This window comes from Harpegnathos saltator, unplaced genomic scaffold (genome assembly GCF_003227715.2).
Source record: "Harpegnathos saltator strain DR-91 unplaced genomic scaffold, Hsal_v8.6 scaffold83, whole genome shotgun sequence".
Taxonomy (NCBI): domain Eukaryota; kingdom Metazoa; phylum Arthropoda; class Insecta; order Hymenoptera; family Formicidae; genus Harpegnathos; species Harpegnathos saltator.
In genome coordinates, this window is record NW_020230682.1 from 927,482 (window position 1) to 942,796 (window position 15,315).

The 15,315-nt window shown below is 51.5% G+C and overlaps 1 protein-coding gene across 1 annotated transcript; it reads right to left on the reverse strand.

Annotated features, from left to right (window-relative positions):
- Nucleotides 1-2,904: 2,904 nt before the first annotated feature.
- On the reverse strand, nucleotides 2,905-14,381 carry LOC105184145 (thyrotropin-releasing hormone-degrading ectoenzyme-like). The gene is made up of 14 exons (XM_019841889.2): nucleotides 13,618-14,381; nucleotides 12,921-13,268; nucleotides 12,645-12,800; nucleotides 12,013-12,321; nucleotides 11,698-11,881; nucleotides 10,026-10,466; nucleotides 9,151-9,355; nucleotides 8,581-8,834; nucleotides 6,527-6,720; nucleotides 5,934-6,098; nucleotides 5,622-5,786; nucleotides 4,416-4,488; nucleotides 4,151-4,255; nucleotides 2,905-3,233 (listed from the first exon to the last, which is right to left on the reverse strand). Exons 1-14 carry the CDS (start codon nucleotides 14,163-14,165, stop codon nucleotides 3,165-3,167), a joined length of 3,216 nt encoding a protein of 1,071 aa, XP_019697448.1. The 5' UTR covers nucleotides 14,166-14,381; the 3' UTR covers nucleotides 2,905-3,164.
- Between the last annotated feature and the right edge of the window lie 934 nt (nucleotides 14,382-15,315).

Genomic DNA, 15,315 nt, shown 5'->3' on the forward strand with positions numbered 1-15,315 from the left:
CGACGTGTTACGTGACCCGCGCTAGAAACATTCCTCAAAAACGAAGTCGAACGCGCCGCTCGACCGCGCCGCTCTCAAAACACACTCACACTTCTCTCCTCCCGAAGGATAAGCATTCGCGCGTGAGAAAGTTGCCAATCGACTCACCCCGGCAACCTTTTATTATCTTAATCGGCGAGAGAAAAAGGGGGCGCGTGTGTAACTATTAGCGTTTTCCTGGAGTCGCGAGACGGCCAGCCGCCGCCGAGTCCGAATTCGGAGGCGAATCCAAACGTAAAAGGGAATAAATCACCTCTCGCGAAATCACCCTGCTAAAAGTGTCCAAGCGTCCCGTGTCGCCATTGCTACTTTGAATTTATTTAACCCTTTAACGCCTACTGGTAACTATAGTTACCAGTACACTATAGAAACGCATTTAAGAATCGATAACTTACTCAAAAAAGGAAATATTTTCGTTTTCTTTGCATCAATGTAAAGGTGAATTCTTCTTCTAAAAAATGGTATATAGATTGTATATAGATTCGGTTTAGTCTGTTTTTAGTTCAGTTTTAATGATAACATGTTTTGTCAAATTCCAAGTAGGCATAGTTAGCATTGTTACTGTTGCATAGTTAGCATTGTTACTAGCATTGTTGTGTACTGACATCTCTAGAAATGCACTATAAATGAATAGATTGGTATTTGTTATAATTTTATACATTTGGAAGCTTTCTCAGATGCAAAATATGAAATTAAAAGAATACAGAAATTCAAAATGGCGAATCCAATATGGTGAACAACATGAAAATCAAGAAATCAACTTATTTCCGTGAAACCTGGTGACCTACAGTTTTTTATGCGACGTGAAATGAAGGGACGATTGACTATCTAAATGGTGATCTATAAGATATTCTTCTGAAATAGTAAGCTTGACGCTCTGAATAATAAACTTCACTCACAAATATAGTAAAGTCTCAGCTCACAAATGTCAAACTGACTATCAGAGTTATGTCATATAGATTACCTTTCATTTTTCTCTGTATAGGTTGTTCATTTTGTATATGCCTTTAGGATCCAAGTCATATTTACCAATAAACAAAAAACGAACGATAAAAAAAACCAATATAAAATTCTGATATTTTTTTTTTGGTTATCACTACTTATAGTCTCAGTTCAAAAAACCTTAAATTTTATTCTTAAAACACCTATAAAAAAATCGGGCATTAAAGAGTTAAAAAGCGCGCGGCCGATTATTCTTCCTGCGGTCGAAGAGCAATCAATTTTCTTACGAACTCGCGACTTTGGATTTCACAATTTCTAGCCTTTCCGGCTTAACGGATAAATATTCCTTCCAATACTACCTTCCGATTTAAAATGGAAAGAAGTCAGGTGAGCCCACGGAGCGCTGAGAGAGTAAATAAATGTACAGTCGCAAGGAAGTAGAGCGCGACACTGTCAGCGGGTGGTTTTCGGAAGTTCACCCCACGACGACGACGACAAAAAGATTCGCGGAACCTACGAATCTGCGAGCGGAGAAATTGCCCGCCGCACGCCGCGCCGGCCCGGTCGTGTGTGCGAAGAAAAAGAGGAGCGGGAGGAGATCGGCCTCCGCGCGGGACGCGGAGGAAAAAGGATTCGTGTGCGGATAGAAGTCCTCCTCACGGTGGATCCTTCTATCTCGACTTCGGCCTCTTCGGCGATTCCTCCCGCCGCTGCCGCCGCCGCCGCCGCCGCCGCCGCCACCGCCGCTGCCGCCGCCGCCGCCACCGCCTCCACCGCCGCCACCATCACCGTCGCCGCTGCCGCCGCCGTGGAGAAGCCCGCCGCACACACAGCTCAGCGGCGACCTGTGTGGCATGAGAACGGGGCCCGCTCTTCCCACATAATGAACGACTTCGAAGAACGGTAGTGGCATTGACCTGAATCTATTAGGGCCTTCGGTTTGGCGGTATTATAACTGCCCGTGAATCAATCCCTTACTTAGCAACATTCTCCGACCACACGAAAGCCCGGCTCGTTATTGCCCGGTTAGGCAACGAGACGTTCTCGCGGCACCTCTCTCGCGGCAACAGCTTCTCCCCCGTGGCTGCGCCTAGGGATGTTCCACGGTACCGATCCCCATCGCACTACTCGCGTCGTGGTGGCTCCGCTTGGGCTGTCGGTGTCGTCGGTGTCAACTCGAGGTCGACACAGGGGAGAAGAAAGAGAGTCTCGTGTGTGAAACCTCTTCCGGAGGTTATTCGGAAAAGTGGTCACCTTTGGCTTCAGTTATCTTTTCCTGACGGTCCGACAACTTCTCCGTTCCCTTTTTATTAAAGTTTTCCCCCCTGCTATCGGAAAAGTGCTCCCTCTCGTCAATTTTCTTGGCAAATTTCTGAAATCGCTTTCGATCATAACGCTCGCTCGCTTCGCATCATCTCCGAACGCGCAAGGTATTTTCCGGCCTCTGAGAAGCCGTGGGAGCCAATTTGAGCAAAATTTCATAAAACAAGCAAGTCCGAATGATTGACCTTGACACGGTCATACCGAGGTCACTTTTCGAAACTTTAAATAATTAATTTCCGTAAGTCTTCTACGCCGCTAAATTCTCGGTCAGATGAGCTTTTGTTTAATTATACATAACCACACTTTTTACCGATAGCGTGCGCATGCGCAGTTTGACAAGACCCAGAAAAGTCACGAACTTTCTTGGTCACCTAATGCAATCAATTCCACCTGCTCCTCCTACGCTCTCTTTTCCTTTCGTCAGGGAGAGACCGAGAGAGTTCTCTTAGTGAGGCGCAGATTTGAACGGGGGAAAGAAGGGGGAAAACGCAGTCTCGTGGAGGTTGTCGTTCCGCAGGACGATTTCACCTACTCTTCTCCCGCGACGTTTATTTTTTTCTTTGTTAGGGACAGGCCAAGAGAGAGAACAACAACGAGTTGTCTAGAAAAATATTCTCTATTATCAACAGTGCTATAAACACGCGACGTCCTCATCGACAGTGTGTGACGATCATGACAGCGTGATTAACTCGGAGATTGACCGGGCGCTTGGTCCTTTGCGCCTCGAGAGAAATTGTAGCGTCGTGTCATTAAAGGCCGCGCGAGCCCGCGCGTAATCGTCTCGCGATTATTACGATTATCTCGTCGGTCTCGCGTGTGGCCTCGAGATTCGCATGGGCCTTCGGCGCGCGGCGTCTCCGTTAATCTCTTCTCCTGCAGTCCCTCGTCTCGGCGTATCCCGCGGAAATCTCCTCCAGCAGTCGCAGAGTCTGCGGGAGAACACACGTAAAAATCGCCTCGTGGGCGAAATCGAGATGAGACAGCGCGAAGTTGCCCAAGAAGTTTGCACGAGTCTGCCTGGCTCGGAAATGCTTTTCCTAAACATGGTTCCATTTCCCAGAAATGGTTTTCCTAAGCTACGTTACGTTCACAATCTCCGCCGCCTGCTCAGTCGCGCATCGCGCGGCTCTTTTTCAATTGACGCCTCCATTTGGTCATCGTCCACGCCCGAAGGTCTCCCAGAACGCTTCGTGTCAAGGTGAAACTTAGCGAACTTCCGAGCGGCCGGTTGAGCCGTCGACGTCGTCTCGCTTTTCCCTTCGCTGTGGTGGATTCAGCAACAAAATTCGCGCAAATTCGAGTAAACGTTTCATTTTTACCAGACCTCAAGTGGTACGCAGAGACTTGTCAATGACCCTAGTAGCACATATTGTTGGGCCAATATTGGCTACAAATTGGGCCTCCAATATTGGCCAATGTAACCCTAATGTAAGTCAATATCGGTATAACAATGCTATGCAATATTGGCGATATATTGTAATTTAATGTCTAACCAATATTGGCTACAAATTGGGCCTCCAATATTGGCCAATGTAACCCCAATGTAAGTCAATATTGGTATAACAATGCTGTGCAATATTGGCGATATATTGTAATTTAATATCTAACCAATATTGGCTGTATATTGGGATACACTAGGCCAATGTAACTCCAATTTATGTCACCGTAGCCAATGTAACACCAATGTAACGCCAATGAAGTGTGCTACTAGGGGATGCTCTGGTATCGCTGCGCTTTAGCAGTCTATCCGGAGTTCATAGAGACACGACTGCGCTGCGACTCGTACAAAATCCTCGGACGAGCGAGAAACGTTCGCGCTATCAAATGCAAGAGCGAGCGGACTTACTTCGTTTTTGTACTTCTCGTACCACGCGACATTGGCCTGGACTCTATTAATAACCTGCCCGATCACGGTGTCATATTTGTCGTGCCTGCCTCGCAGTTGCCGTAGCTGGGGAAGAAAGAGAGAAAGAGCGCGCGAGCGCGTTACATAATAATCCGGCGCTTCTTTGCTGCCGCGATAAGTAAGTATGCACATGTCGGCGCTCGCTGAGCGCCATGTTCGCTTTTCGATCCTCGTTAAAGTTTCGCCACTCGTGCAATTTCCTTACCCATTCCACGTCCTCCTGCCGACGAATGCGTCCCACGAAGGCGCGCAATGTAGCGGTCAGGGGGACGTTCGCGCTGCAAGAAAGTGATATAACATATAGGTTATGCAAAATTGGGACAACATTGGGCAAAAGTTTCAGCCTTTCTCTTCAGCCCTCTAATGCTCTAATTACTTCAATTTGGAATATTTTCCCGCCATTTTGTATTTTTGCAAGGTTAGTATTAAATTTTCTGAAATATTATTCATTATGAGTCATTGGTGCACCTTAACCTTAAAAATAACAGTTGATACAATGAACGACGAAAAACTTTACATTCGTCGTTGCATTCAACATGAATTCCAGCAAGAAGAAAATGCTGCTAATAAATATGTGGATTCATTTTCTCTGTTCTTGGGGAAAATATTGTATCCCACAATACGCGCAAATATTTCTTTCGTCCCTTTAAACATGGCGATTTTAATGTGAGCGATCGTCCGCGTTCTGAAACGCCGCGAATGCGCGAGGCCGACAATTTGGAAGCGTTGTTGAACGAAAACCCGTCCCAAACTCAGGTAGAACTTGCAGAACAGCTCAGAATTGATTAAACAACAGCTTCAAGGCGACCGCATGAAATCAGAAAATGGCCGCATGAATTGTCGCAAAACGGCATTACCCGCCGCTTGAATACGCGCGTTTCATTGCTTTCTAGGCAGCGCAAGAAAGATTTTTTGTCGGAAATTTTTACCGCCGATGAAAATTGGATCATGTATGATAATCCTCAACGCAAAAGTTCGCGGGTGGACCCCTGGACAGTCTTTTACGTCAGTAGCGAGACCAAATATTCACAGAAAGAAGGTGCTTTTTGTTTATTTTTGAGGTTATGTGTGCCAATGAATTACAAAAAACGGCGGGAAAATACTTAGATTTAAAATAATTATATCTGAGGACGGAAAAAGAGGGCTAAAACTTTGACATATATTTAATGGAAACGATAGCCTGATATTTTGTAGACTTAAGGAAATGGAGATGACGTGAAGATGACGTAAGATAAAGTTAAGATAAAGTTGGAAGATTAGGCGGAAGGTTAAGAATTTAGAGCAAGGCATGACTAAGTTATGGAAGCTGTTTGTAAACCAAGTCCTCTTCTCGGCTACTGCAGTTGAAATGTAATAAACATTACTATCACGTGCAGCTTTAGAAATCGTTCAATCTTTGAGCTCTACTCACTAAGTGCTGCTGCCCTCCGCCTCCTCGACGCTAAACTCATCCCAGTGCTCGGTCAGAAAGTCCGCGGCGACGCGATAGCCGTGCGGATTGATCACGACGGACATGAGAGCCGCCTCTGCGTGCGAACACGTTACGTTCGTCTGCGAGAACACGGTGGACAGGTATCTGGAAGCGTTTGTTATGTAATAAAGCAATTTACGACTCCGAAAGTGTCTCCGTTCCGCGGGGCGAGGCGAGGTGGGCCTCTTTCACGCCTCGTCTATTTCGCGCGTCAGCGTGGGAAATTTCGTCGCGCCCGCTCGGTGATCTCACCTTCGCAGCAGACCCGCGTTGACATGACATCCCAGCGCGAAGGCGAGGCTCTCCTTATCGTGCGCCGTCGATCCGTTGTACCTCGCGAGAAGCGCCAGCCATTGTTCCCCCGTGGCCTCTCTCGCGAACGCGCAGTACGTCCAGGTGCGAAACTCCTCCGGAACGCTGCGCAATTCGCCGGCTGATTTTCTCGGCCTTGCTCTGGCCACTCGCCATCTCGATTTTCCCGAAGACTCCTGCAGAGGACGCTCGCGTCGCGGGGTGCGTCCAGGAAATTACCAATACTCCAAACCCTTCGATCTAACGACCGCAACTCGCCGCGTCTCTCTTTTTCGTAATTCTGCCGCGTCAATTTTGCAGCAATTTATCGCGAGTATTTCTTTCTTTTGTAATCTCGACGTACTCCGCAGGAATTTTCTCGCTGCCGACGCGACAAATCAAGATGGCCTCAGCGGGTGGCCGAGATCGACGCTCGCCGGTTGCCTCCGAATTAACAACGCTGGTGCGTCGATAACAACGAGCAGATAAGTCTGTCGCTACCAGACAAATGCGCGTTTGCTATTTGCTGTCGCGCGGACTGGTTGAATACGTACGACGAGCTCGACGACTCGTTTCGCAGCATTTTTCGGCCGTAGTCGCGGGCCGCCGTCAAGCACGCCCGATGGCCCAACGAGCATGCCCATTTCATTACGTTCACCTTGAATTCTGTCCACGACGCCGGATCCGTACGGGCCAGCGAGCGCGCCATCTCAGCGTACACCTTATCGGCGACCTTGCACATCGCAAACTGAAAGAAGAAGAAGAAGAAGAAGAAGAAGAAGAAAAAGCGGTCCATCTCCGCGCGTCCGCCTGGCGAATCTAGCAAACTTGGGTGAACGTTCGTTCAGAGACAAAAGCGTCCGGTGTGTCGAGGGAGAGAGAGAGAGAGAGAGAGAGAGAGAGAGAGAGAGAGAGAGAGAGAGAGAGAGAAAGAGAGAGAGAGGGAGGGAAGGAGGGAGGGAGGGAGGGAGGGAGGGAGACCTGCTGAAACGATAATTGTACATTTGAATAGAAAGGAGGCTGCACTCGCTTCTCCCGTCTCCATCTTTCGTTTAACCTCGAGATCCCGTTTTACCTACGCGAGGAAAAACCTCGCCGCTGTATCGGTGAGACTTTCCCCTCCGCCCCTCGTCGTTCTCTCGGTCTCTCTCTCTCTCTCTCTCTCTCTCTCTCTCTCTCTCTCTCTCTCTCTCTCTCTCCGAGAGATTCCGCCTCGCCGGTTTGTCTTTCCCTCAGGAGGAGGAAACGAGAGAAAAAGAACACGGCATGAAAGTGCCCTGGTGAAATTGCAGGAGGAGGAGGAGGAGGAGAAGGAGAGACAGAGCGGCGAAGTGAGCAGCAGCCGGTGCGATTTTGATCGCAACATTATGGAGATCCGCGCTTGATTCGCGCTCGCGCGAGCAAGGAGCGAGAGAGTAATTCTATTTATTCAGAATTTACGAGCAATAAACCGAGTGGATTAAAACGCGCAGATACCGCCGCAGTGTATTTATTTAATTTGGCGCGTTAGGTTTACGGACGCGGCACGACGCGGCGTGGCGCGGCGCGGTCGAGCGGAGTCGACGGAGAAAACGTCGGGCCCGCCTATGCGCTTGCACGCGGAGGAGCCCCAGCTTCGCTGGGTCTCCTCTTATATTTTTGCAATAATGGCTTCTGTGAAAAGGGAACTGTTACGGCAACATTGGTCGGCGCGAGTGCTTAATTAAATGTTACGTGCCTCGTATTTCGGTGCAAATAATGATTGAGTCCTCCGACCTAATTGAGAACGTCGAATCGTAACGACGGCCGATGGGCCGATGATCGCTTATATATATGTCCCAGGGATAATCATACGCTTTATAATGCCGTACTTAAGCCTTAACTGCGCGTAATAACGACATAAGGCAGAAGCCGGCGTAGCGGACGATTTAGACCGCGAGGCGGCGTCGCTGATATCTCGCATATCTTATCGCGCCGCGGCCGTATAAATTAATAATAAAATCAAATGTGCTCGCCTTCGCCTCGCAATCTTGCTCTCGCGAATCTACGGCCGAGCCGTGGGTCGGTCGAATTTCGCCGCAGCCCAGACGCCGCGGAAATTTGGGGATCTGTCTCTCCCTCTCTCTCTCTCTCTCTCTCTCCCTCCCCCTCCCCCCTCTCTCTCTCCCTCACCCCTTCTCTCTCTCTCTCCTTCTCTCTTCATTTTTTATTACTATTTTATTTTTGCCACTTTTTGTCAGTTGTCGGAAATCTGGGCAATTTGGATTCGATTCTGACAAGCGGAGCCGGAACGGCATTATTAAGTACGGTATTATAAAGCGTATGATTATCCCTGAGACAGATATATAAGCGATCATCGGAGCCGGAATTTCTAAATCGTTGATACTTTATCAGAAAACTGTCTCGTTCGAGCAAAGAATTTTCTCCGCGGATCCGTCACTCGAAGCTTCTCTCTCTCTCTCTCTCTCTCTCTCTCTCTCTCTCTCTCTCTCCCTCTCTCCGTCGCGAGAGACGCGCTGTGTTGTTTCGCGACTGTCACTCAGGCAGATGGACGTTTTCGCGTTCACGATTTCGCAAAATGTTGTCGGTCGTCGCGGGACGACACGACACGCGCGGACACGGGTGTTACCTCGAATACGTTCGAGTCCCAAAAATAGTCCTTGACGGTAGTTAGTGTGAGAATCGCGTGCATCCACAGCATCTCTCCGGTCTCCGTTCGCAGCTTCTCGAGGATGCTCCACGTGATTCTCATGTCGAGCAGCCCGGCATTGGCCAGCGCGAACGAGTCCGCCAGCAATTGCACCTTCGCTACTTCCGGCAGAGCTCGGAAGGACCTCAGCAGCAGCTTCCAGTTCTCCACGTCATAGTTGACGCGGTAGAGAGCTGCGGAGGGGCAGAGGTCACGAGGAGTTATCAGCAGCCACCTTGTGCGAGTCCAGAAGTCTTTTGAAGAAAATGCTCTCGCAACTCGGGGCGACTGCTGCTAATTGCGTGATTAATTAGCATCGCGTTAATTTTCGTCGCGCACACATTGCGCATGCGCGCGCGCGCGTGTGTGTAGGAGAAATTCTTGCAAAATTACAAAGTGGCTCTCTCGAGTCTGTATCCAAATTGATCGACTTCAGTCATTGTCGGCAGGAATATTGCTTCGGATATTATCTCCTTAATTGATCGGCGGATCTTACGACAGTGATATTACCCGTTTGATTGATATTGAACAGAATCCACTGGTCGCCGAGGCTCGCCCGGCTCAGGGCGGTGTCGTTAATTTTCATGCGTTTCTTGTCCATCCATGCCTTCGGCAAGGTATTACCAAATTGCTGTTCATTTTCGGTTGTCCACGTCAACGGGATGTGCCATAACTCTTGGCTCGTACTATTTAGGCCGTAATGATAAAATCGCCCCTGAAACACAAACATCGCATAATCGAGCAATTTTTAGCGACGTCCACCGCCGCACCGCGCACGCTTCGCGTGCCTGCATTTTTTTTACTTCTGCCCGTCTCCGTGCAACGGCCAAGATTAAGCAGCAATGCTTGCTCACGAGGTTGCTCGCCATTTATATTCCACGAGTTATAATTGTATTAATTCGCGCTGCCTTCGCGAGACCGCGCTGCTCGAGCGCGACGATTTGACAGAGCGAGCGAGCGAACGAACGAACGTCTGATTCCGCGTTTAACACGAATTACCCACATCGATAAATTTGCCAGATACACCAGTGCCCGTCCTCCCCGGGCCCTTCCTTCCCCCCCCCCCGGGCCTCCTGTTCTCTTTCTCTCGGTGGCCGATTCGAAAAATTACTAAGTCACGTGTGCAAACGTGGGAAGAAGAGGCCGCCTCCGGATTGACCGCGCAGGAGCGGCGCGCGCGAAGATCGAGCCGACGAAACTCGTTCTCCTCCGTCGCGCGCGTCGCTCGCGCGCATCGAGCGACGATGATCAAACACGCGCGCACATCTCGCAAAGAAGCAATTTGTCGCGGCCGGGGAAGCGAGACAGAGAAACTTGCGCGCCGGGGAAGCGAGAGACTACGATAAGCGATCGGCTGTTGCGCGTGCGCGCGCGCGCGCGCACACCTGCGTAAGCTCGAGCGCACCGGTTTCGCGATTCTGCCGGACGCGCAGGACAGGGAAGCCGGCCTGATACGTCCAAGTTCGCATAACGTCCTTCATGCGCAGCCCGGAGGAAGCCGGTAGCCCGTCGGCCGCCGCCGCCTCGTAGTCGATCTCCAGCTGGAAGGCGCTCCAGAGATCCTCCTGATCGGCGCTGCGATAGTAGTACGTGCGCATGTAGCGGCGCACAGACGCCAGGTAGACCCGCTCGCCCAGAAAATGATAGATCATGTGCGCCATGCAATTACCCTTGGCGTACGACGTCAGGTCGAACACGCCGATGAGGCCGCTCAGCTCCTGGGGGTCGATGTGCAGCGGGTGCGCCGCCTCGCTCGCGTCCTCGTGAAATACGTCGTGGCATTCGGCGAGGAAGCTGGCCTGCCGGTCCCAGGACTCGGGCTCCAGCTGTGAGAGCAGCCGGCGAGGTGAGAGAAGTCGGAACGCCGCGGTCGCGCGAGGCTGATTGCCCGTAGGAAAAGCGCAGAGCTTGGAGGACCGAGCGATTTCGCGAGGATCTCTCTAGAGACTTGCCATCTTGATATCCGCGATGTTTCACGGCGAGGAAATGCGCGCTTGAAATTCCTGAAGAGTCGAGATCAACCGGTTCACCGGTGCACCCGAAATCGGCGAGACTGAATAATTCCGTATTTTACATGGAAGCTTGACTGTTAAGGGTTTTCTCGAGTCGCTGTTGTCACGAGTCCAAGATCAAAATTATAAAATTCAAAATGGCGCATTCAATGTGGCGGCTTCATGTGGCAAACTTTGATATGCCATTGTGGAGGAAAATTCACCAAAGTAATTCGGCAAAGGAGTAGTTTCCTTCGATATATTTCACCCGCTAATAATGGAGGTGAGAGTATCCATAATGGAATACCGTTGATCACTAAAAGTCGCCATATTGGATCCACCATTTTAGATTTTGCAATTTCGACTAAGTTCATCATCAGCAACCCAAAAAACATGAACATATCATGAATATAATCTTCTCTAAAATAGGAAAATAAAATTAGCCAAATTGGGGCTGCCATATTGAATTTTGAAATTTCGACCCAGCGATCGTCAGTAGCGACTCGAAAAACCCTTTATAAAAAGATTTCATACAATATCAAATGGGGATATCAATCTTGATAAATATTCTTCAAAAACTGACAAAATTGAATATCTAAACGCCGCCATATTGGTTGGATTTATCATCATGAATTTTTCAAATTTGTTACCAGTGAACTGCTTAAGGAATATACATCGAGAAATCACACTTGCGATCGATCACTTGCGTATCGTGAAATACTCGGAACGCTTTTCTTTTGAATTGGATATATTTCTTTACCTCGCGGAAATTTGGAGCACGCATCTTCTCGCTTCCCACGCCATGAGTCAAGATGGCTGCGTCCAGAGCCTAAAAAGTAACGACTAGAGATTGACTTCACGGCTGTGTAGTGACAACGTGCGCGCAATTTTTCTCGATGAAACCAACAGTTTGCTTCTTCAGGGGCAAGAACGACCTGAAGCTTTCAGTTTCAACTTGACCTCCAACTTGCAGGAGCAATCCTCCGCGTCGCGACATCCAAAGATACGAAAAGCAGCAGTTCTCGGGGCGTTCGCGATTTCGGAAGCTGATCCGCGCTCATCTTACCACGCTCAATGCTAGGAATCCGAAAAACGAGGAGAAGCCCTCTTTCAGCCACACGTCGTCCCACCACCTCGGCGTCACCAGGTTACCGAACCACTGATGGGCGATTTCGTGCGCCGCGATGCTAGCGAGCACTTTCTTGGCTATTATACCACCGCCGGCTGCCTTCATGACGGCTATGTCCTCCCTGAAAACGTCCACGAGACTCAATCTGAAATTCGCGTCTGCAAGCGACAAACTCGACTTTCTAATGAAAATGACGCTCGACTCTTCCCGAGGAGCTGGCGGCGGGAAATATCGAGAGAGCAGCGTATTCACCAGATGGTTATGAGGCCCCAGTTCTCCATCGCGGAGTACATCAGCTTGGGCACCACGATCACGTCGAGCTTGTCCAGCTCGTAGTAGAACCCGGTGAAGTTCTGGATCAGTCGGAGCACCTTCGGCACCAGCTCGCTCATGTATCTCGTGTCGTTGACGACTTCTCTCCTAGAGAAGATTGTGTGCGACGGTCGGTCGGTGACGTTGACGCGGTAGCCGACAAAGTCGCTCACCATGAAGGCGACCACGTAAGTGGGCATCGGCAGGGTCTTCTCGTAATGATCCCACACGTATCCCGGCAAGCCGCGTCTGAGGAAGAGGACCGTTTTGAGAGCGCGACAGGCAGTCTTTTTAGGTTAGCTGGATAAGATGAAGCGTGTGGGTGTGAATTCTTCTTGGCGCTTTCTGATCCTGACATTACCTTCTCCGCTTGTACTCTTTTTTTTCACGCAAGAAATGGCAGAAGAAGGAGACAACAATTGCGCGCAGCGTTGCGCTTGGACGATTTTGACAATTAGCTAGATAGAGACAAAGAACGAAGTTTGTAAATTTCCCTCGATTGACCCGGAAGGGGTAGAAGGTTGATGAGTGAGGGGGGGGAGGGAATTTGACAGAGTGTCGAGCTGCCTTACATGTCCTCAGTGACTTTGCGCATCGAGTTGGAGTGCGAGCGCATGTCCGACCTTCTGCCGATCGAGATGCGGAACGGCGTCTTGAGCCACGGCTCGTCGAAGCACGGGAAGGCCCGCCGAGCGTAATCCGGCGACAAGTTCGACACCGCGATCCACCTGAAAGGAGACAAAGTCGCTGGCGAATCGATTCCAACGATCGTCACGGCGGCGACTTGCTTCCGATTGTCGGCCCAGCACGACGGCTGGCGGAAGTGAAACGCCCGGGATTGAGGTCACCTGGTTTCGTTGGTGCCGCGATCGACGTGCGAGCTCCTGAAGAGTCCTTTGGACTTCTGCTGTAGCGGCGCCGTATACTTGACGCGCAAGACGTAAATCTCGCCGGCCATCAGCGTTTGCAGCAGAAACACGTCAATAAAGTCCTCCCCGGCCTCTTGGACGTACCTGTTGATGAACCTGGACGCGTTCAATGGCCGATCGCGGTACTCGGTCACGCTGAGGTCACGCACGCGAAGGCCGCACGCGTGCAAACGTACGTGCTTGGTCGGGATCTTGGAGTAGAATTGAATCTCCACATCGCCGATCGTCGTGAAATTCCCCTCCTCCAGGACGGGCAGTATCCTCAGACTGGAACGCAATTTTTCCTCGCAAACCAGGGCAACCGCCAGAGAGAGAGAGAGAGAGAGAGAGAGAGAGAGAGAGAGAGAGAGAGAGAGAGAGAGAAAGAGAGAGATGCGCCGCGCGTCTGTTCTATTTCCGTGATGTTTCGTAACGCTCCGCCAACTTTTAATCGCCGCGAGAGGCGAGGCGTTAGGATCCTCGGCGGACGATGCTGATCATCCATCAACTCGCTTCCGTTCTATCTTTAAAAGCTCGCGCGCGTGCCGGCCGAACGAAGGTCGCGCGAGCCGGCAGCAGCCTGCGTGTTGTTCGCGCGACGCGACTCGAACCGCGCCGCGCCGCGAGCGGTACTCACGTGTACTCCAACGGTAAAACATGATCGGGCAGCCTCTCGAGGTGAGCCGTGTTGCGAGATCCGCCAGCGGACGAGCCCCTGTGCCTGCCGTCCCGCCGATTCTCCATGATCGAGCTGACGAACCAGTAGATGATGATCGCGCTCACGAACACGCAGATCAGTATCGTCGCCACGATCCTCACCCTCTCATGCCAGCAGCGCGAGCTGCCCTTGCAGGCGCACAGGCTTTGGCGCTTGACGCAGGCCTCGCTAAGCCCGGCATCCGCGGGTCCTGAAGCATTCGATCTCCCCGTAGCGTTCCTCAATGGCGCTTCAGCTCCGTCGCTCAGCTCTCGCTGAGCCGCATCCGGGCTTACACGGGAGTATCTCGTCGCGGTGTGTTCTCGGAGGCGCTGAGTCGCGACCCTGACGAGCCGGAACCCTCCGCGCGCGAGCTTGCCGCGAGGGATTCCGTCACCTCCGAGAGCGAGACGAGGCGAGGTACTCTCTCGTGAGTCGCAGGCCGCTCCCTTCGGCCCTTTACCTCGTCGTGCAGCGCGGCTCTCCATGCTGATCTCGGCTCGAGCAGGCGCTAAGCCCCCGCAGGCTCGAGCGACCGGACGAGCATTGCCGCGCGACGGTCAGCCAGCGGCGACTGCGTCCGCAAGGCGGAAGACGCCCCTGTCAAGGGCTCGGGCGCGCGTTCCGCCAGATGTGCCCGCCAAAAATACACTCGTACACACCACGCCGTGCACCATCGACGCCGCCCGCAGCGACGTTCACGCTCCGCCGCCGCCGCCGCCGCCGCCGCCGCCGCCGCGGCGCCTTTCAGAATCTCAAGCGAGAAATCAGGCTTGCTCTTCGCGATTTTTGCCAGCGGAATTTCATGTCAGCGAGATGCCCGCCATTCACGACCGCTCGCCGGGTCGTCGGCGGACGCTCGATCGCATGACGTCGCCAGCGACACGTGGGTGTGTCGATCCGGCGTATCTACGATCTCGATCTCCGCTCGACTAGGTGCTATCTACGTCGACGTTGGCGTCGGCATCTAGCTTTCGAGCCGCTCGCCTGAGAATCCTCCTTCTGCCCGCTGATGAGAAAGCCAGCCACTTACCAGTCACGGATTTATGCTCGGACAGAAGACTCGGCCGAGGCCGCGACGAGTGTTCATTGTGGGATCTCGCTTTTTTCCTCCTCTTCTCCCCCTCCTCCACTCCCCGCTTCACGCGACATCCCACGGAATGTAGAGTTCGGTTTCACGGCAAAAAGCAGCGCTTCATGAGATATTGTCCGTTCTCCGGGTGAAGATCAAGCTCGTGGGAAAGGGAGCTCACTGGCGATCTTGAAGAAGCGACGGGGTAGTCTTCAATGAGAGATGCGTGAATATTTCTTTCCGCGTCTCGACCCATGGAGACTTCATGAGATCGCGCGCAGGGACTGGTCTGTACAAAATATTCAGAGGAATTGCGCACTTCATCTTGTCCTTATCGAGCTGACTGGAAGAGCGGAGAAGCTCCCAGTCGGGAGGAAGCGCTGGGGAAAGATTTTCGGCCCGAACGAGTGCCCTCCCATCGCATCAACTTTCTCGACAGCTCGCGGACGAATCCGTCCGTTCGCCGCGGCCTGTCTTCGCGGAAGACACCTTGACTGCTTCCAGGACTTTGCTCGCCGCGCAAGTTTCATCAGCACTCGAGGAGCCAGTGGCACTTTCGCAGAGAG